Genomic DNA, 21593 nt, shown 5'->3' on the forward strand with positions numbered 1-21593 from the left:
CGCATCACAGTCGAACAAAGATGTACACATTTTGACACAATTTGCATTGTACAAGTAAAAGGTACCACCCGGTTTGTTTTTATCATTGAAACTAATTCGCACGTATGTGCAGTATATAAACAATCTATCGCATAGCACGTAATACTGCTAATACAAAATACAATTGTTTTCGGCTGCACGTATTCAACGTCGCACAATACGCAAAGTACAAACTATCTTTTTCCCCTCCAAGGCTACCGTAGCCTACGTCAGCCGTAGAAAGTCTATCAACTATTGAGTTAACATGGCATTTACTCTTTACTCCCTCATTCAAGCAGCAATTCTGTGCGTGAACGCAGTGGCCGTGCTACACGAAGAACGGTTTTTGAGTAGAAGTAAGTCGTGCTGAATCTACATCGATTGTTTTTGTCGTCGATACAGCCAATATTAGCACCCTGGCTAGCAATCGTAGCGTAAAGAATTCAACGACGAATAATTGCATTTGGTATAAAGGAGTCGTGCATCCTGAACAAAGTCAAGAATCATGTCACGAATTGACTGGGATTGCGTTCATCTTTGGGTCATATAAAGTACTGTAACTTACAATTGCTTGAAAATGTTGACTCTTGATTATATTGTCATATGTGCAAATGTTATACCGTTGATGTATGCGTGTAGTTGGTTGGGGAGCGGACCAGGGCGTTGGAGGATTTGGTGATGAGCCAGGCATCAAAGTTCAGATGATGAACCTGATTCGCTCTGTGCGCACCGTCATGAGAGGTGAGCGCCAGCCACAACTCGCCGCGCATAGCTTGTGTTGATGTTCGGCCTTGAACGAGTCCAGTAACTCCTATTCTTCGTGTCATCGACTTTGCAGTGCCTTTGGTCGCAGTGAATTCTGTGTGTATCGTCTTGTTGCTGCTGTTTGGATGAAGAAAATGAATGGACAAAAACGGACCGAACCGGTTGCCTCCATCTTCACAGTCGCTGTGGAGTAATGAATGTGCTTCGAGAAAAGTATGTGTGTGTGTGTGTGTGTATATATATATATATATATTGTCACAGGCGGTTTTCTACAGTGGTTAAACGGGAGTCTGCTATTATGTAGTGACTTTGACCCTTTAAAATCTCCAGAAAGGTTTGGGACTTGAGCAATATATAACGTGTGACTGTAAATTAGATGTAAAAGGCGTTCTATTCTTCGTCCAATGCTCAATAATAAAGAATTGATGCTAAACCAGTGTTCCTCTCGCGGCCTCTTGTTTTGTCCTAGTCCACTCGCCGTCTTGGAAACCAACTAACCAACTTCTTCCCGTGTCATAGAAACAAAAGTTCACGAGCGTCGGTATTGTACGTTTCAAGCAAGTTCAGTGCAAAAGATGAGAAACATGCAGAATTACGTTTTAGCTTCGCTGTCTGTATGCTGTATATATTTCGGGTATGTCCACATCTACCGTTCTCATATATTACTGAAAACAAATTCACTCAGCTTCGAGAGACTTCCAAGTCTTTCGTATCTGTTGATCAAATATCTGACCAAAGCTCTTAGTCGGAGAAAGGGCTCCTTGTACGAGCCACACGGGCAAAAGAAATGCGACGTTGTTTACGCCGTCCACAACTGCAGGTGAGATGACCGTACTAGCACAATGTTTCAAAGCAGTATGAGTAAGTTGTTCCGGTTTTCAGGCTGAACGCGGTGCATTTGAGGAGGTTTTGCAGTTCTGCAGGGTATGGTTGGGACTATCCAGATAGCGAATACAGAGACATTCCTCTCTGCTTCCCCGAAGCGATGTGCCGCACGCTTCTGCTTATGGCCATTACTGATCACAACTTCCGGCTGAGCCCAGTTGGTAAGTTCAATATTGTAGTATTCTTTAATACCAAACCGATTCTTGCAGCAAGTTTATTATTTTGCAATCAAAGTTTATTATAATCATTATTTTGCAATCGAAGTTTATTATTTGCAATCAAAGTGAAAACACTTTGATTGCAAGCCGTTTCTTCGAGATCCTTATCGTAAATGTTACCATTGAGGCAAAACTCCACTGAGCACAGAAAACCTAACCGTGCACCAGTTGAGATCTGCACCCTACTACTCGTGAAGCAACGACTTGCCGTCTATGTTGACATTATTACAGGTGACGAGTTCATCATATTCGTCTCCAGGTCTGGTATGTGTGCGCCAGAGCATTAAAACGCATCAACCAGTTGATGAGCTGAAGAAAGGTCCCTTCATGTTGCAAGTTCAAGTCCTGGTGTACAGACCCGTAGATGTCGGCGTGGAGGTGGATGTCTTGCTGTCTGCCACTTCCCGTTCCAAGAGTCTCGTGTGGGAGAGCATCCTCACACTGCTCTCTAAAAACAAGTACCGACAAGCCATCGAATGTGGAGCCAACAACGAAAATGAAAGTGAGCATCACCGTTAATGTAACTTTGTTCAGATTCTGGATTTTCAAAGTCTGAAACTTTCCCCGGGCAGCGCGATGAACTAGTGTTTCGTACGTCTTGTAGTTCTGTGGTTCGGCGTACGAATCTCTGCTTCAGCCTTCCCGTGTGGCGTTTGTTCTCTCTGTGCTTGCGTGGGTTTTTCTCTGGGTAGTCCCGCTTCCTCCCACATTACAAAAACAGTGCATGTTAGGTTCCTTGAAAACTAGATTGTCCATCAGTGTGACTGGTTCTATATGCGCCTTGCAATTGGCTGGGGACCAGTAATAATCAACAGTATTAAGTATCATTTTCAAATGTACCCACTTCCAATGTAAATTTAGCTGAAAATATTTTGCAGCCATAGTTGACGGGAATGCTGACGATTGTCCCGCGACGACTTGTGATCTCGCAGATCTCTTTGAACTAAGTTGTTTTGCTATTATAGCGTAAAACTTATTCAATAAAAAAAAAAAAAAAAAACATTTGTGACCAATGTGAATTATCATTAGACACATGATATGACAATGAATCAAAGCAACATGTTGAACATGAGTGGAATCATTTTGTATTGCTTGTGTGCAGTATTGGCGGGTAAAAAGGATGAAGGTGAGTTCCCACATGTGAAACAAGTGCAGCTCAGAGTTCCATTGAGTGCTGGCCCACCATGTTCCTGGTCCTTCTTGGAATATTGGTTCCTCTTTCTGCCAGCCACTCTGTTTGGCTTCAAGTTGCGGCCCATGTCGAGTCTCTGGATGTTGTCTGTCTGCCTGGCTGAAATAGAGAAGCACAATGGTAATTCATGATCAAGAAGTTTGTGGTTAAGTTCCAAGTGTCAAATTATCTGACGTTATATTGCTAAACTGTAACAGTTCTTGATTCATTTTATTTTTTATTTTTTTTGTATCACCAGGGGTTGAAGTCATCACTTCTCCATTGAACATCCTGGCCCAGTTTGATGAACGTTTGTTGGCGCCAAGCAAAGTGACCCTTTCATTTTGTAGAGGTCAGTCGTCTACCCGAGACCTCAGATTCCAAATGCAGCAACACGGAGGCAGCAAGTATTACTTAGTGGGAGTGATATCTCGGGACTGACTGAAACGGGAAGTAGTCAATATCAGTATCCCAAAACGACAAAATATATGTTGTGACTTGTACTATCTCCCACTCCCACGGTGTGTGATGTCCCGTGTCCTCGTCTCACTTTGGAGTCCTGAGATGAATGTACATGTACATAGATTAGAACTGCATCCTCTGCTATAAAAATGGAACAGATTGATCATAACCAGTTTGAAGTCCTGCTGCCGCCAATGATGTATTCAACAGAGATGGGAGTCATTCACAACAAGTCAACTAATAACAGATAAGTGCTAACCACTTGAGAAAAGTGTTTTGGACTCCTCACAAAAGTGGTTTATTTATTTAATTTAACATTACGTAAAGTTATTGAAAATTAATAGTGTAGTGCATTAACTTTAGAGATGCTGATTGGTGACTGGTATCAGAGAAATTCTAACATTTTACCGTGCATATTTGTGTATAGATTAAGCTTCACAAAGTCACTGATATGATTCGACAATATGTTTGATTCACCAATTGTGGAAATGCAATAAATTCATTTTTACCCCATCCATCCATACAATAAAACCATTTTCTATACTATGTGTGTGTGTTAGTCCAATTCATCTTTCTTTGTGAAAATAATGGTTTCTTGTAATTTAATTATTCAACTTTTATCAGTGTCATATTTCTCAACTGAATATATAGGACGCTGTAATTGTAAAAATAACATGGCGTAGTGTAAATGAAAGATATTGCATGTGCATTTATTAATATTATTAATATTACTGGCGTGATCAGTGACACTCAATCGTTGGAAGCTCCGAATAGCATCTCCTGCGATTCCGATGTGGGGGAGTTCTAGTATGTGGAAAGAAGTGAGGGCGGGTACAGTGATTCTCGGTTGCTTGGACCAGAAAGTGATGTTCATCATTTGCACTTCAAGAGCTGTACACCGCATTCTCCCTCCTGTGCCATGTGATTTCCCCCCCCCCCCCCCTTTTTGTATTTTGTTTTTAGACTACAAAAACTGCTGGGAAGGGCTTTTTAAGGACAAAGGTAATGGCAAGTATGTTATGTTGTGTGCTATTCCGAAATGTGTTCATTGTTTTAACTAGATTTCACAAGATCAGCATTTTCTAAATACAAAAAAAAATCGATATAATCAACTTTGTTTTAATATTCGTCATGTGTATAGTTTATTTGTATGTTTCTGCAATTGTGTTGAAAATTAAAGTTGTTTTATTGAGAAGTAATGTTCTAATACTGCTTCACGAATGGTTTTGTCAACATTTCTAATCAATTTTACTGAGTAAGAGGATTGTTTTAAAAAAAATACAATAAAGACCTTTCTGTTATGCTACATAAAATCAAGATTGCATATTTCTTACAAAAAAATATAATTTACTAGCTGTATTACTATAAAAAGGCAGTAGTAGACAGAAGATTTCATGTCTCGGTGCCCTCAAAACCTCTTGTATTCCTTCCTGCGACAAAAACAAACTTGGTGAATTCAATTGAATGATTTGAAATCATTTCTAATTTTCAGCTATTGTTGCCATTGTTACTCGGCCAAAAGCACAAGGTGGAGATGAGCAAGCTTAAACATGCACATGGTTGTTATTATTTATTCATACAGTCCTGATTCTGTCACGCTTATGAGTCAGTCAAGTGAAAGAAGGTCAGTGTGTAATGCTCTGTCGCAGAATCTTGTGGTTTTAGCATGCAGATTGGAAAATGTTCTTGTGTCAAATGTGGACCGCAAAAACATATAGTATTGTGTTTGCGTGTGACGGCTGAAACAAATGTCTCCCTCCTTGCTCACTTTGGTGGAGTTCAACTGTCTCCATCCTGAAAGAGGTCATCCTTAGGGAGCTAAGTTATTTTTACTTCTCTTAAGAGTACCAGTACCATTTATTTATTTAGGGAGTCCAGAAGTGAATGACAGTTTGTTCTGCATCTAATGTCCTTATGAGGACTACTTTGTTCATCAAATAACCCTGGGGCTTTTGATGTTTGAGGATAACGGATAGTGTTATCTTACTGGTCACAAAATTGGTGCGTTAAAATTATGCTTGCGTTCTCAATTTCAAATATGATTATTAATGTGATGGCGTTTGCTTCAGAATAGAACTGCACAGCATTACATTAAGCTCTTTTTCCTTTCGCCTCTCATAACAAAAATATAAAGACTTTGCTCTGGGATTACAGCTGCAACAATGACCTATAGTGTTTAAAAAAATATATATCACTTACCACTTCTAAGTTCTGTATAGATAATAATAATCTAATTATATTATACTGTACCACCAAACTGAAAATCACCTGTATTGTACAGGCACACACATGTAATTAGAAAGTAATTAAGTGAATTACATATCCAGTGACATGGAATACTTGGGGAAATAAAAATCTGTAAATCAAACATTTTGCACACCAATTTAAATAAATGTGCACATTTTAAAGCATCACTCACATGGGTCTATGTATACCATAGCAATTGCAAGTAATCCTGATGTTTATCAGTGTTTTCTGCCACCTTATGCACTTTAAGAAACAGGACAACAATAGATGTCCATTTCTGTTTCACAAGGTTCATTATTTTACAGAATGTTACTTCTTTTTTTTTAGGTCTAAAAAGTAGGTTTCCAAATTGTAATAGTCAGTTGGACAAGAGTACACGAACAATACTTTTGAGGTTAGGCGTTTTACCCCAAATGTACAATGATTTTCTGAGGGTGTATAATTTACATAGCCTGAGACAGTTGCTGGCCTATAATATGACTTTTAGGAACTGGTATCAGGTGTTAAAACAGTAGTGAGTGATGTCTGAAGAATATGAATTAAATCTCAAATAATTCAATACTTTGCAATTAATTCCACCTTCTTTTTTGGACTGCTATTTAAAGAGTCAATAATTAACTTTTGATTATTTATTATTTTGTCTTTTGTGGTATAAAAGTACAAAAAAACGTATGTGAAGACACAAGGAAAAGTGGAGTCTCTCAGCATCCCCCTCTCTTCGCCAACAGGGTGCAGCAATGTGCAAGTGTACCATGACGACGAGAATGTGGCTTTTAAGATCCCCTCTGAAAATGGCCGCGTTAAAGACAATAGTACATCATGCAACAGCAATGAGCAAAAGTTCAGTATGAGGGACAGTAGTGCTCAAAGGATCTCCATGTGGACTGTGGATTCCAGCACACAGGCCTATTCAGGTCCAGAAGACAACTCCACAGATCTACCGGAGACCCTGACAGAAACCTCCACTCTCAACTTTGTTGACAGGCACTCCTTGCAGGAACCAGGAGATCATGACAGTCTCCACAGGGTGACAATGGTTTACCTCAAGGAGTTTGTGCTTATAGATGACGATGATGATGGGGACATGTCCCTAAGAGAGAAAACGGTGAATAACTTGTCTGTCATGGATGGGAAAGCTGCGGACCTGGTGTGTGGGAGACCGGTTTCCACTTCCAGCCCCTCGGGGTCCAAATGGAAGGGTGAATCCTTGCCCCTTGACGGTCCACTTCCTCAGCACGAGTCTTCACGTGGAAATCAATACTGCTGCACCTGCACCATCCTATGACCTAAATTCTGCTTTTCACCCCCCCCCCCTCCCCCTCATTTATGTTATTATATCATGAACATAAATGTAATTTAATGAACTTACTAATTTAAAATAAATGCATTTGCTTGCTACAGGCTGGTATTACTGTGTTACTGGTGCAGCTCCTCACGGTGTCATGAAACAGACAGAGGTGGGTAGAGTAGCCAAATATTTTACTCAAGTAAGAGTACTGTTACTTTTGAATATGACTCGAGTAAATGTAAAAAGTCATCCTCCAAATAATTACTTGAGTAAGAGTAAGAAAGTACTCCGTGAAAAAAACGACTCGTCTGAGTAACTGGAGAGTAACGTCTAATTTATTTTTTAAATCAAAGTATGAATGTCAAATAAAATAAAAGTAACTAAATAAAATATGAATGTGCAAATTCAGATATTGCTGAACAATATCACTTAATCTAAAACATAATAAAATTCTATAAAATCAAATCTTAGCACAGTGGCCGACTGGTTAGAGCGTCAGCCTCACAGTTCTGAGGACCTGGGTTCAATCCCCGGCCCCGCCTGTGTGGAGTTTCCATGTTCTCCCCATGCCTGCGTGGGTTTTCTCCAGGCACTCCGGTTTCCTCCCACATCCCAAAAACATGCATTAATTGGAGACTCTAAATTGCCCGTAGGTGTGAATGTGAGTGCAAATGGTTGTTTGTTTGTATGTGCCCTGCGATTGGCTGGCAACCAGTTCAGGTGTACCCTGCCTCCTGCCCGATGGCAGCTGGGATAGGCTGCAGCACTCCCGCGACCCTAGTGAGGAGAAGCGGCTCAGAAAATGAACGGATGGATGGATATTATTAAAGGTAATTTGTTATTAGAGAAGTGTGTCAAACTGGCAACCCTTCTTATTAATCAGTACCCAAGAAGTAGCTCTCCGTTTCAAAAAGGTCGGTGACCTTTGGTCTGGTGGTACATTCACTGTACTTTGGTGCAGCCAGCATGTGTTCAATTCCCACAGTGTGAATGTGAGAATGAATGGTTGTCTGTCTCCATGAGTACTCTAAGACTTACTGGTGACCAATCAGCTGGAATAGACTCCAACTCCCCACGACCCTAAAAAGGAAGAGGATAAGAGGTACAGAAATGGATGGGGGGATGGACAAAAAAGGCCCCCAGCGGAACATTGGGCAGCGCTGATTAGCACAATTGCATAGACTTCGTCAATTCGACTGTTAGAATATACAGTATTAGCACAATGAAACATGAATTAAAGTCATCTTTTTTTCTGTGATAACTCAAATTAACAACACAGCAAATGAATTGTAACTCAGTCATTTCCAATTTTAGAGTGCAACTTGACAGCGGAACAATAACTGATTTGAAAAAGATGTCTGTCAGTGAACTGTCTGTTCGGTGGTTACTTATGTATTTGTAGAGTTTTGCAGGCTGTGAGGTTAATCAGTCCGGAGCAGGCGGCTCACTGGTGTGAGGCAATCTCTTACTGGTTTGACTGACAGACACCAGTTAGGAGCACTCAACTGAAATTGGAGATAACAGTTGACGCGACTTATCTCCCCCTCCCACTGCACAGCAACTGACCCTCCAAAATCCCCTGTCAGCCATGACAAACACTGATGTTTGACAAATCCATTTATTATAAAGTCCAATGACAGACAGTGGTAGTATCATTGAGGCACTAGTGTAACGGCCATCAGGTAAACTAAACTCAGGTGTTCTTTCATTTATTTGTAGCTTCTCTTTAACAGTGGTATTTAAATTGTATTTACTGCAGTTTTTATGTTTTTTTGATCATCATTTCCATGTTTTACGTTTCCAATGCTGAAACAGTTGTCTCGAGGACTTCCTAAATAATGTCCTGAATTGCCACATTTCGAGAATTCCCCTGTTATCAACTAACAACAAGTGAAGTGGAACTGAATGTGTCAGCGTATCAGATGAAAACAAAACAAAGAAAAAAAGAATACCACTGATATCTTTGAGTTTCCTAAAGGCGACCCCATCTGCCAGCATTATCTCAGCTCTGGTTTTCTTAAATGTCCCCAGTGTCGTTAGGGTGCCCTCAGTCCAAAGACTGAAAATGAAAGAAGTTGGGGGTGAGGAGGATGACTATCTTATGAAGTGCCACGACAGGGAGACATTAAACTTAAGATGGATGAGAGAAGCACAACTGTGTTCATGGTTCTTCTTCTTTGTGTGGGTTCAGGTGAGCATATTAATACACAACTCTTATATTGGGAGAATTGTGTGATATTCCATACAAAGTGTTCTATTGCCTTCAAGAAAGAAAGTGAGCGATGGATGTTCTTTCTCCTCTCAGCGACGCCAGCTGCGGCGAACATTCTGGACGTGTGCGCTAGCTGCCACGTTAACGCCACATGTGAAGACAAGTATGATAAATCTGGAAAAGTTTGTAACTGCAAGTACGGTTTTGTAGGAAACGGGAGGACCTTTTGTCAAGGTAGGAAATATGCATCATGATACATTTTCTTACAGATTGAAGTGTTTCCAGTTTCAGTGCCGCGCCAACCTCAAAGATTTTCAATGACTGACGTACAGTAGTTTGAAATAATAATGTTGAATTTTACAGTATGAAAACATTTTCGTTATTGATGTCACAGTGTAGACATGTACAAGTTACATCAGAAAGGAGGAAATAAGGATTCACTACACGAATATAGTGCAAACACACTATGGAATCAGGTTAGTTATTGAATTACATTACATTCCCAACGGAATCACATTATGAATTTTACACATTTATATACTGGTAAGATAAAAACTAAAACACAATACTGTAAAGTTACGACTGTTTACTACTTTTAGAGGAGCTTTTGACATCCAGTGTACAGCTAAACATATTGCTATTGAGTTGTTTCAACATACTGTATCTACACCAAAGTTGCAGTTATTAAACCATTGTAATGTGGGGGTGGGGGAGAGATTGTCAGAGGGAATTATGAGATGCAATGGAATAGCTTGATCAAAAGAAAATTCTGTTATTAAGGATCAGATTTGACTGTCATTGTCAGAGATTGTAGAAATTATCATTATTATTATTCATTATTAAGGCTGGAAGTGGTGCAGATATGGAGAATTTCATCCTTAACCTTTGTGCCCAGAGACTGAGCTCCGAAAGACCTGTAATGAAAGTTTTTCTAAAACAGTTCAATGGTTTGATGCAGTTCAGCCCGATACCACTGAGCAACCACAATAATGAATGAACGAACGCATGAACAAATGAATGAAGAGGCGGCTGCATGAATCAATGAATGAAGGATTTAATTTGAACTTGGCATAGTGCACAGTAAGAACAAACAAACAGATCAAAGCATTCAAACAATCCTAAAAAAATAAATCAAATAAATAAATAAACAACAGCATATTAACTTAACATGTTTGAAAAGGGAGTAGTAAGAAGCATAATGCTTGTTTTAATCCGACCCCTTCTCTGGTCAGCTGGAGTAGAAATGGCGTATCCTGTCTTCACACTGACAGTCACAAGTCACTACATACATAACATAATAGTAATTATTATTATTATTATTGTACTCACATATTCATGTATACAGTACATACAATATTTACATGCATGCACATTTACAAAGAATAGACAAGGAATAAACAAATCTGTGAAAACAATCTGCTTGTTAAAGTCCTTTCTCTTTGTACTCTGTATAATATTAATTAATATTAAGACTGTTATCAATTTAGATGGCCACTCAAAATATAACCCCAATGCTATTTTTTTAAAAAAATAATAATTTTTTTTGAACATTTCAAGGACGTTGGTCGTTTATTATATTGTACATTATTTGTGCTGTTTAAAAATGAACCAGATCAGTAGTTAACTATCATGTTTTGATTGTAAAAAAAAAAAAATGGTGAGTTTGTGTGAGCTCTATACTCTATTTGTGTGAGCTCTGTATTGTGAATAATCCTGATGTTTTTGTTTTTTTTGTAGCACCGAGAGTAATTGAAGTGAATATTGAATAAACATACAACATTATTTATGAAATACCTCTCTGGCAGTGTTAATCCAAATTGAGCCGTCCGGCCTCAGTAAAGAATTTTTTTAATATATCTCTTGGATTTAATCTCACTAGATTGTGCAGATGTAATTGATGCTGACGAACATTCTGGTTTTATTGCATCTAGACAAAGATGAGTGTCAGATAGGAGCCACTAAGATCTGTGGGCAGCACACGACATGCCACAATACATATGGCAGCTATTACTGCACCTGTCTGACTGGATACATGGCTTCCAATAACTTGCCTGTCTTCATTCCGAATGATGGAACCCACTGCCAGGGTGAGCTATTCATCAGAAACCATCAAGTGAAAAGTTAATCTACTGTATCACATGTTTAATTTTCAAGCTAAGAAGTTAAATCTTGCAGTCACCCGAGTTCCATTCTAGTAAACGATTGCATCACTACCTACATTACCTACATTTAACTAATTTCTCAGATCAGGCTGAATCAGGCTTACCTGGTTAAAGGCTAGCAAAGTGATGGTTGAGTGACATGCTTGTTTCCAATTTGCCGTGAAGACATAGATGAGTGCAAGGTGGCTGGGCTTTGTGGAGAAGGAGGTCACTGCAGGAACCTGGATGGCAGTTTTGACTGCAGCTGTCAGCTAGGATATCGAGTCCACAATGGGACGGAGCCCTTTCACCCTCACAAAGACAAGGCTTCCTGTCAAGGTCAAATTGCATTTGCTAAACTTGTTGCAAAAAGTGTGAAGTGTCAATTGTGATCTGATTGAATGAGCTGTGATGATCAGTAAAGACATTTAACTGTGTTTCATGATGTCCCCCAACTCAGTGGTGGACTGTGGCCATCCAAAATTGCACGAGGACATAGTACTGGTTTCAGCAACAGGCACAACCTTTGGCAGCGTGGCGTCATTTGAGTGTGACGAAGGCTTTCTGTGGACGAGTGGTAACAACGCCTCACAGTGTGGGGCTGACGGGCTGTGGCGTGGGCTCACCGTGATCTGTGACGGTAAGGAAACAAGAGAAAAACCCAACCCTATTCTCGCTGCAGCTCATATTGTCTATACAAACACTAGCATTTTGTATATCAATAAGTCAATCATGGGAATGACATATAACTAAGTATGAATATATGTAGACTGGCCTTTGTCTGTTACCCAATGTGGTCCATTGTCCATTGATTTGGAAGCTTTGCACTCAGAATCAGAATCAGAATCATCTTTATTTGCCAAGTATGTCCAAAAAACACACAAGGAATTTGTCTCCGGTAATTGGTAATTGGAGAAATCGAGAGAAATACAAATTATGCATTTCTCCTTCCTCCCCCTAAATGTTAAACAAAGAACATTACTGATTACTGCAATGTTCTAGCTTTTGGTATCATCACACTCATGATTTGCTGTCTACTGTATGAGATGGTTTCATGCCACATGTCACTGTCTTGCCTCTCAGTGATTGACTGTGGCTCTCCTCCCACCTTCCCTCACTCACACATGCAATGGAATAAGCGCTCGAGGGTGGGCACTGAGGTGCTGTATCAATGTAACTCTGGCTATCACAACATTGGAAAGAGCAATGTCTTCACCTGCACCGCAGCAGGGCAGTGGGAGGGTGCGACTCTGCTTTGCCAAGGTACACAAACAGCATGTTTTCTCTTGTGACTTTACAGCCTGTTTCTGTCTGGCCGTTGTGCGCAGTTCAACAGAATTACACTAATGAGCTTAGTGAACAACCGCAAATGGGAATTTATTTGGGTCACTGTGTTTGAAAGCAAGTGTGAGAATCCTCCACCAGGGCCACAGTAGGTGGACTCAATAGAAAGCGGAGAGACGCACAGGTTCCGATACCTATTGTGTACATTATCGTAGACATTGAGGGCCATAACTGTCCTCCTGACTGTAGCACCAAGCAAAACCAGCAAATCGTTAGTGGACCATCTACTTTGCAAAGTTGATAAAACAGTTAAGATGTACAGTACTGTGTTAAAGTCTCGGGCCAATGCTAGGTTGTATTAACCACCAGTACCTTTTTCATAGCAGTCATTTTGACATACAGAAAATAGTTGTTATCGTTTGAGTCACTACGCTATCAACGGAATATCGAAGCCCCGCAGAATCACAATGATGTTCCCGTTCGTACGTGATCCACCGTGAACCAGGAAGTGACAGGTTTGATAACAAACAAATGGACAAACACAAGTACTAGTAGTCTTACTAATAGTGCAGCCTTGGCAAAGGTTGACTGATATTGACTCTGATTGAATATGGTTATTGTAATACAGGGAACTCACACATATTCGGTTTGGCTTTCGCAAATGTGCCTATTTGTGTTTTTTTCCCACCCCCCAACCTATACTCTGTGAGTAATCAAAACTCACCTCTTTGCTGTTTTTGTCGTGCTAACCTGTCGGCCAACGTGATAACCAGTGGGTCACCGTGCCGCCCACAATCATTATTAATTACCAGTAACGAAAACAAGTGTGACTAACCCAGTGACTCCCGTTCGGCCGTTAAGTCTTATGCCGGTGTATGTGTAGAAGTGTATTAAACAACATGCTATGTGTGTAACTTCCTAGAGATATTATGCGGCAAACCCCTTACAGTGCCACACACTGGGCATATGTGGAATGGCAGTTCCACTCCTGGAAGCATTGTAAACTACTATTGTAAACAAGGATTTAATCACAGTGAGGCCAGTGCTATTTCACTGTGCTCATCTAATGGTAACTGGACAAAGCCAAACATTTCATGCAAAGGTAATGGCAGAGATTTACTGTAGTTGATCTTCAAGTGCGATTGATGGACAGAGATGATGTTCCATTCAAATAACGTCCAAAATGTTCATCTCTGTAGATGTTGACTGCGGCTCTCCTCCTGACATCTCTCATTCAGTCCTGTTATGGGATCACGTCTCCACTGTGGGCTCTCAGGCTGCTTATCAGTGTCAATCTGGATATTCCAGTGTTGGAGAAATAAATAAAACAGTATGTACTGACACTGGAAAATGGGACAAGCCCTCTCTGCAGTGCCAAGGTGATAATGTTGCGGATTAAGACATAATTCCTAAGTCAGTTTTGACTTAACTCCTGATATGTAATGATTTCCTGTCTTTTTTGTTATAGAAATCAAATGTCAGGAGCCGGTTTTGAAACCACATACTAAAAGACTATGGGATGGCACGTCACATGTTGGCAGTGTGGCTATTTACAAATGTGATGAAGGATATAACATAAAGGGTGTGAGGAACTTCTCCATATGTGGACAGAATGGACTGTGGGAGGAAATTGATCTTTGGTGTGAAGGTGCAACGTTTGAAGATCAGAACTGAATTTATTTGTTCAATTTATTAAATCCTATTTAATTAACGGTACACAACAGTTGCATATTCATGTCAGTTTTGGGTTCTTCAAGTCACAAGGGTTGAAGCCCATGTTGCCTGATAGGCTTTTGTCTCATTAATTCATGTCTGTGTGCAGAAATAACATGTGGTCCTCCACAAACCCTCCCCCATACTAACCTGCTGTGGGAGCGCTCCACTAGTCCTGGCAGTGTCGTGCTGTATGAATGTGTGGAAGGATATTACCAGGAGGGTGGAGATAATATTTCCACATGTCTAACATCAGGCGAGTGGGCAAACATATCATTAAATTGCAAAGGTATAGTAATTAAGTCTAGTGTCCTTAAACAAATTGAGGTAACCCTAGATATTTTTAAATATTCAATTTGGAAAAGTACACTCACCTGCATGGCCAGTACAAGCATTCACAAAGTAAAGGCAGGTTAGAGTGAAGTATTTATTTAAGACAGGTATTCATTTAACGTTTAATGTTTATTATTACAGTTGTAGTTTTCCATAATGTAAATGTGAAATGCATCATACCTAGAGTTGTTTTTTTCTATTTTTTTCCAACCCTCACATGTACTGTAGGTAAACAATTTTATTCAAGAATTAGAAACACTTCTCTTTATGATTATTTTGCTTGGTTGGTCAGTGTGCACATTTTTGCTTAAACAGTACACACTGGAGTGTCTTTTATTTTTTTTTCCCCTGCTGCAGCAGCAGCAGCAGTCATCACTGCGATAAAATCATGTCTGACAAAATCTGTTTTTGTTTTGTATTGTTTCACCAACAGGGATTAATGAACCCTATCTGCCCAGAAAGAAAACACTACTTGTTTGCACGCATTACAAATGATTTTGTTGTTGTTGTTGTATGTTTAATCAGTTTTTGTGCTTCTATTATTGAACTAAGAGAAACAATAGATTCAATATGTGTCTAAGATTGTTAATTAATTTGTGATTAATCAGTGCCATTGTTTTCCCAGCAAAATGTGGCCCGGTCCCCTTCCTTGCCCACTCAGAGGTAGTATGGCATAACAGAAGTGTAGTGATCCATCGCTGTGTGAGTGGCTATCACAGCTGGAGGGGCAGCAATGTCTCCACGTGCAGCAGCTCTGGTGTGTGGCAAACAGCTACACTCAATTGCATAGGTGAGCTATTTCCCTATTAAGGACAGGCAGTTAACTTGTGTTTGGTTATAAAAGTTCAAGAAAGTATTTTAAATATGATAGTGTTTATGCAATAGTGGACATTCAAAAGTGAGGTAAAAATGTGTTCATTCTCATATTGTTCACAGAAATCAAACCACCCATCCATCAACTACTTGTTTTGAATGAAAAATGTTTGCAGTGGAGAGCAGAAAAGTATGAAGAGGCCACAGAAATGTACAAGGTAACCAATGTAAACACTTTATCTAAGATAAATTTGAGCATGTGTTAACATTCCAAGCCCCCCACCCCCAAAAAGCCGCTCACTGCTTATGAACAATTTGAAGAAGAATATTTTGATTACTAAAGTTGCCAAAGCAAATGAATTCTCACCTTTAAATCTTAGGTGATCTACATAGGATCCAGAGAGTATGAGAGGGCCTTTCTTGAAAAAAGGAAGCAGTTTCTGAGCTCTAAGGCAGACTGGCTCGAGATCTGTCTCAGTTTGCTTCCAGCCACAAACTACAGCATCTCTATCCTTGCATTGTCTGTTGGATACACAGCCACCATCACTATTAACACCAGTTTGACAGGTATCACTGAACAACCTGTGTAAAGGCCAACAAGACTGTTCCCACAATAGTTTAGTAGGGTTTCATGTAACAAAAAGTTACATGTCATAATGATTTGATAACTCATATATTTTATATTGATACTTTATTCAATCTGAAAAATGCATACGTCGATGGTTTGGATGCACTATAGGATGCTTTGTTCAAAAGCACTTAATTTTGAGACACAGACTTTATCCAACACACATTCCATTTATTAAATTTATTCTGTATCAACAATGAATATTGTTGGAAAATTATAGAATTGTATCTTTTGAAAAAAATATACATACTGTTTTAATTGTCAGTCACTTGGCGAGGACTAAATATGTGGGACTGAATTATAATACATGCTATACATTTGGATATTTGGGACCTTGGCCTGGCTCCAATGCAAACTTAATTTAGTGTTTTACATAATTAAATTATTACAATTAAATTATTATTATTATTATTCATAAAATAATAACAAAATAACTTGTTTTGTTTTTTTTCTGCATTAAGGGACTTCTCAATTTGGAACCAGAAACACTGTACTGATAGCTTGTGATTTGTAATTGGTTGGATGTTATAATATTTATACACATGACACAATTTGACAGAACCTGCAGTACCAGAAATCCACTACAGAGAATATGAGACTCCTGTACCAATTCTGAGGCTACACAGATCACCCAGCACTCTCGACACAATAAGGTGACGACCAGCAGAGCTGTACTGTACGTGGTTGCTTATGGGGAAATTGAATTTCAGCAGGATATTTTCTATCATCTAAAACTGAAAACACATTAAAAGCAGTTTTAATGTAAATAATAATAAAAGCATGTCCTTGCACCGACCAGCCACAACATTATGACTACTTGCACAATCTCATGAGCGCCACTACAGGAATTGAACATTTTTACTAAAGATACAATAATAATGATACTCAATTTTGAATGACAATGTCAAAAGAGAGGTATCAGCTGGTGTAGAACTGCATTGTGTCAGACTGAGAACTGTTTCTAATATTTTGTTTAGCTCTACCTGAGAATCTCCAATAAATATTGGACACAGCTCTCTGTTTGATGCAATGCAGCTCCACCCCATTCCAAACTACGCCCACAATAATAAACAAATCAATACCACTCAATCAAAACCAGGCATAGGGTTTTTTCTAAGAAATATTTGCTAGAGCTCTTGTATTGTGCTGATTAGATTGTGAAAGTAGTCCTAATGTATCTCGTCAGTGTATATCGATTTTAAATATATAATATTACAAATACCATTGTTTTCTTCTCATTTGACAGTTTCTACCAAGTGTTTGTACTTCCAATAGAGGGATTTATGGCCTTTGACTGTTCCTCTCCTGTGAATGGAAAGCCCTCAGGCAAAAGTGATTCCTTACAGGGACACATTGTAGCTCAGATGCGCATCAGCCGTGTCGGAGCAGAGATGCATTTTACTGTTGGAGATGGTCTCCATTATGGAGGATTTTTCAATGCGCCTCTCGAGAAAGGCAAAAACTACTACGTCATCTTGCGTGCAGTCAGTCAGTGGAAAAAGGTGAGTGCAAATACAATACTGTACAAATAGTAATGTGCTGACATTCTTTCATTTCCTTTTTTGTAGGATTTAAAAAGCTCCTGTGTCCTGTGGGCAAAAGTAACAGGTACAGTAGATACTACTCTGGCAAAATTCTTTGATGAGTGAGCACTACTAACTATCAATTTTTTTTCAAAGTCAATTATTTTCCCCCAATAATTGCAAAGCAAATTTGAATCACAAGATTTTACTCGTTTAAGAAAGTTATTTCATATATATATATATATATATATATATATATATATATATATATATATATATATATATATACAACCAAAATTCCAATGAAATTGGGACGTTGTGTTAAACATAAATAAAAAAATAATGAAATGATTTGCAAATCATGTTCAACCTATATTTAATTTAATACACTACAAAGACAAGATATTTAATGTTTAAACTGATAAACTTGATTGTTTTTAGCAAATAATCATTAACTTAGAATTTTATTGCTGCAACATGTTCCAAAAAAGCTGGGACAGGTGGCAAAAAAGACGGGAAAGTTGAGGAATGCTCATCAAACAGCTGTTTGGAACATCCCACAGGTGAACAGGTTAATTGGGAACAGGTGGGTGCCATGATTTGATATAAAAAAAGCTTCCCTGAATTGCTCAGTCATTCACAAGCAAAGAGGGGGCGAGGTTCACCTCTTTCTGAACAAGTGTGTGAGGAAATAGTCGACAATGTTCCTCAACGTACAATGGCAAGGAATTTAGGGATTTCATCATCTACGGTCCATATTATCATCAAAAGGTTCAGAGAATCTGGAGAAAGCACTGCATGTAAGCGGCAAGGCCAAAAACCAACATTGAATGCCCGTGACCTTCGATCCTTCAGGCGGCACTGCATCAAAAACCGACATCAATGTGTAAAGGATATCACCACGTGGGCTCAGGAACACTTCAGAAAACCAATGTCAGTACATGCAGTTCGGCGCTACTTCCGTAAGTGCAACTTGAAACTCTACTATGCAAAGCAAAAGCCATTTATCAACAACACCCAGAAACTTCTCTGGGCCCGAGCTCCTCTAAGATGGACTGATGCGAAGTGGAAAAGTGTTCTGTGATCCGACGAGTCCACATTTCAAATTGTTTTTGGAAATTATGTACATTGTGTCCTCTGGGCCAAAGAGGAAAAGAACCATCCGGACTGTGATGGACGCAAAGTTCAAAAGCCAGCATCTGTGATGGTATGGGGCTGTGTTAGTGCCAATGGCATGGGTAACTTACACATCTGTGAAGGCACCATTAATGCTGAAAGGTACATACAGGTTTTGGAGAAACATATGCTGCCATCCAAGCAACATCTTTTTCATGGACCACCCTGCTTATTTCAGCAAGACAATGCCAAACCACATTCTGCACGTGTTACAACAGCATGCCTTCGTAGTAAAAGAGTGCGGGTACTAGCCTGGCCTGCCTGCAGTCCAGACCTGTCTCCCATTGAAAATGTGTGGCGCATTATGAAGCGTAAAATATGACAACGGCGACCCCGGACTGTTGAACAGCTGAAGCTGTACATCAAGCAAGAGTAGGAAATAATTCCACCTACAAAGCTTCAACAATTAGGTGTCCTCAGTTCCCAAATGTTTATTGAATGTTATTAAAAGAAAAGGTGATGTAACACAGTGGTAAACATGACCCTGTCCCAGCTTTTTTGGAACGTGTTGCAGCCATAGAATTCTAAGTTAATGATTATTTTCTAAAAAACAATCAAGTTTATCAGTTTGAACATTAAATATCTTGTCTTTGTAGCATATTTAATGAAATATAGGCCGAACATGATTTGCAAATCATTGTATTCTGTCTTTATTTATGTTTAACACAACATCCCAACTTCATTGGAATTGGGGTTGTATATATTTACATTATTTTGGAACTTAACTCTATTGTAATTAATCTTAACTCTTATTTCCAGGGCCAGTGTACACCACAGCTGGCTCAGAGTTTGCCTTTGGCATTGAAAGCTTTTAAAAGAGTGATACAAAAGCACCAAATGCTCCACAATGCTGGCAGTTGTTAGTTTGTTTTGAATAATTCATAACAAAGCTGCAGTTTTCGGTGCTCTTAATGCAAATACATATTTTGCTTGTTACATTTTTTTATAGGTAGATCCTATGTTGTGATGATTTCATCGCTGTGTGCTGCTGCCTTAATAGGACTGATAGTTTTAGCAGCTTTTCTTGGATGCACTTACACCTGGTAAGGATGGCGTACCTCTATGAAAGAGCTTTACCCCTTAAGATCATAGTCTTCAAGTTACTCAAGCATTTCTAGATTTAAGAAATGTGTGTGTTTTTCCATTTTGGTTTTAATTAAATATAGTATTCGTACAGTAATGGGGTTTCAGGTTCTGATATTGGCTTGCAATACTGTAACATGAAATGTACAGTAAAGTACAACCCCAATTCCAATGAAGTTGGGACGTTGTGTTAAACATAAATAAAAACAGAACACATTGATTTGCAAATCATTTCCAGCCTATATTTAATTGAATACACTACAAAGACAAGATATTTAATGTTCAAACTGATCAACTTGATTGTTTTTAGCCAATAATCATTAACTTAGAATTTTATGGCTGCAACATGTTGCAAAAAAGTTGGGACAGGTGGCAAAAAATACGGGAAACATCCCACAGGTGAGCTCGCTAATTGGGAACAGGTGGGTGCCATGATTGGGCATAAAAGGAGCTTCCCTGAATTTCGCAGTCATTCACAAGCAAAGATGGGGCGAGGTTCACCTCTTTGTGAACAAGTGCGTGAGAAAGTAGTTGAACAGTTTAAGGACAATGTGCACCTACAAAGCTTCAACAATTAGGTGTCCTCAGTTCCCAAATGTTTATTGAATGTTGATAAAAGAAAAGGTGATGTAACACAGTGGTAAACATGACCCTGTCCCAGCTTTTTTGGAACATGTTGCAGCCATAAAATTCTAAGTTAAGTTAACGTCCCAACTTCATTGGAATTGGGGTTGTAGTTTCATTTGTGATTTTCTTTGCGTCCCTATGTTTGTTTTGCTGAAGTTTTTATGGACTTCTCTATGAAAAACTGGTCCATTCAAATATGCATCTTAATCAGTTTTTATTTCTTTTCCAGGTTTGTCAAGAGAAGATGACTGTCATTTTGTACACTTTGTAAATACTTTTAATACATTTTGGCCATTTTTGAGTATTCAGTATGTTGACTAGAATGATACGTTTTTTTCATTCACTTCTAACTATATGGAGTGTTGTTGCTTTTCATCATCATGTTGGATTTCATCCATCCATCCATCCATTTTCCGAGCCGACAAGGGTCGCGGGAGTGCTGGAGCCTATCCCAGCTATCATCGGGCAGGAGGCGGGTTACACCCTGAAGTGGTTGCCAGCCAATCGCAGGGCACACATATAAACAAACATTCGCACTCACAATCACACCTACGGGCAATTTAGAGTCTTCAATTAACCTGTGGGGGGAAACCGGAGTGCCCGGAGAAAACCCACGCAGGCACGGGGAGAACATGCAAACTCTACACAGGCGGGGCCGGGGATTGAACCCGGGTCCTCAGAACTGTGAGGCTGACGCTCTAACCAGTCGGTCGTCGATTTCAACTCTTGTTAATTATTTATCATAGACAGAATTCCACTCATGCACTATTTTGAGCTCATATTTTGATGAAACAATTAGTACTTAACAGCCTTTTTTCTGATGGCATTTTGGATAGTGATTTCATTTTAAGGTTCACAATAAAAATAAATAATAATAATAAATAAAAATAAAAACAAAAACTTGGAGGGGCAAAGAAACAATACATACAGGTTATGCATATTGGCATGATTAGTAATGTATTATTATTTATTAAACATTTTGAGTGGTGTTAACTAAAATGTAGGT

The 21593-nt window shown here is 39.1% G+C and overlaps 4 protein-coding genes across 8 annotated transcripts; all 4 read left to right on the top strand.

Annotated features, from left to right (window-relative positions):
- Positions 1 to 4: 4 nt before the first annotated feature.
- LOC133474717 (immediate early response 3-interacting protein 1) lies at positions 5 to 1220 on the top strand. Its single transcript, XM_061766651.1, has 3 exons — positions 5 to 374; positions 658 to 759; positions 857 to 1220. Exons 1-3 carry the CDS (start codon positions 284 to 286, stop codon positions 910 to 912), a joined length of 249 nt encoding a protein of 82 aa, XP_061622635.1. The 5' UTR covers positions 5 to 283; the 3' UTR covers positions 913 to 1220.
- Positions 1221 to 1281: 61 nt separating this feature from the next.
- Positions 1282 to 4065, top strand: si:ch211-12e13.1 (uncharacterized). Of its 2 annotated transcripts, XM_061766649.1 has the most exons (6): positions 1282 to 1417; positions 1522 to 1603; positions 1666 to 1829; positions 2146 to 2388; positions 2989 to 3198; positions 3317 to 4065. In XM_061766649.1, the coding sequence occupies exons 3-6, from the start codon at positions 1769 to 1771 to the stop codon at positions 3496 to 3498; spliced, it is 696 nt and encodes a 231-aa protein (XP_061622633.1). In that variant the 5' UTR covers positions 1282 to 1417; positions 1522 to 1603; positions 1666 to 1768; the 3' UTR covers positions 3499 to 4065. The 2 variants fall into 2 exon arrangements, with proteins under 2 accessions (XP_061622633.1, XP_061622632.1); XM_061766648.1 differs by having other exon boundaries at positions 1359 to 1603.
- A 129-nt stretch (positions 4066 to 4194) lies between these two features.
- Positions 4195 to 7068, top strand: si:ch211-12e13.12 (uncharacterized). Its single transcript, XM_061766650.1, has 2 exons — positions 4195 to 4521; positions 6425 to 7068. Exon 2 carries the CDS (start codon positions 6614 to 6616, stop codon positions 7049 to 7051), a length of 438 nt encoding a protein of 145 aa, XP_061622634.1. The 5' UTR covers positions 4195 to 4521; positions 6425 to 6613; the 3' UTR covers positions 7052 to 7068.
- A 1964-nt stretch (positions 7069 to 9032) lies between these two features.
- On the top strand, positions 9033 to 20923 carry susd1 (sushi domain containing 1). 4 transcript variants are annotated; one of them, XM_061766653.1, is made up of 18 exons: positions 9033 to 9245; positions 9360 to 9500; positions 11198 to 11353; positions 11594 to 11746; positions 11868 to 12047; positions 12491 to 12670; positions 13614 to 13793; positions 13891 to 14070; positions 14160 to 14339; positions 14514 to 14693; positions 15363 to 15527; positions 15674 to 15768; positions 15931 to 16117; positions 16738 to 16831; positions 17425 to 17680; positions 17747 to 17786; positions 19827 to 19920; positions 20817 to 20896. In XM_061766653.1, exons 1-18 carry the CDS (start codon positions 9191 to 9193, stop codon positions 20833 to 20835), a joined length of 2535 nt encoding a protein of 844 aa, XP_061622637.1. In that variant the 5' UTR covers positions 9033 to 9190; the 3' UTR covers positions 20836 to 20896. The 4 variants fall into 4 exon arrangements, with proteins under 4 accessions (XP_061622637.1, XP_061622638.1, XP_061622639.1 ...); XM_061766654.1 differs by lacking the exon at positions 19827 to 19920 and having other exon boundaries at positions 20817 to 20923; XM_061766655.1 differs by lacking the exon at positions 11198 to 11353.
- The last annotated feature ends 670 nt before the right edge of the window (positions 20924 to 21593 follow it).

The sequence above is a fragment of the Phyllopteryx taeniolatus genome, chromosome 3, assembly GCF_024500385.1.
Source record: "Phyllopteryx taeniolatus isolate TA_2022b chromosome 3, UOR_Ptae_1.2, whole genome shotgun sequence".
Classification (NCBI taxonomy): Eukaryota; Metazoa; Chordata; class Actinopteri; order Syngnathiformes; family Syngnathidae; genus Phyllopteryx; species Phyllopteryx taeniolatus.

Excerpts from the sequence above, each read along its gene's own strand:
- si:ch211-12e13.1 (XM_061766648.1), top strand. The coding sequence starts at position 1,359 with ATGAGAAACATGCAGAATTACGTTTTAGCTTCGCTGTCTGTATGCTGT. Across the intron at positions 1,604-1,665 it reads TACGCCGTCCACAACTGCAG|GCTGAACGCGGTGCATTTGA; the intron begins GTGAGATGACCG and ends TCCGGTTTTCAG. Across the intron at positions 2,389-2,988 it reads AGCCAACAACGAAAATGAAA|TATTGGCGGGTAAAAAGGAT; the intron begins GTGAGCATCACC and ends GCTTGTGTGCAG.
- susd1 (XM_061766653.1), top strand. The coding sequence starts at position 9,191 with ATGGATGAGAGAAGCACAACTGTGTTCATGGTTCTTCTTCTTTGTGTG. Across the intron at positions 14,694-15,362 it reads CATATCATTAAATTGCAAAG|CAAAATGTGGCCCGGTCCCC; the intron begins GTATAGTAATTA and ends TTGTTTTCCCAG. Across the intron at positions 15,528-15,673 it reads AGCTACACTCAATTGCATAG|AAATCAAACCACCCATCCAT; the intron begins GTGAGCTATTTC and ends TATTGTTCACAG.
- LOC133474717 (XM_061766651.1), top strand. The coding sequence starts at position 284 with ATGGCATTTACTCTTTACTCCCTCATTCAAGCAGCAATTCTGTGCGTG. Across the intron at positions 375-657 it reads AGAACGGTTTTTGAGTAGAA|TTGGTTGGGGAGCGGACCAG; the intron begins GTAAGTCGTGCT and ends GTATGCGTGTAG. Across the intron at positions 760-856 it reads TGTGCGCACCGTCATGAGAG|TGCCTTTGGTCGCAGTGAAT; the intron begins GTGAGCGCCAGC and ends TCGACTTTGCAG.
- si:ch211-12e13.12 (XM_061766650.1), top strand. The coding sequence starts at position 6,614 with ATGAGGGACAGTAGTGCTCAAAGGATCTCCATGTGGACTGTGGATTCC.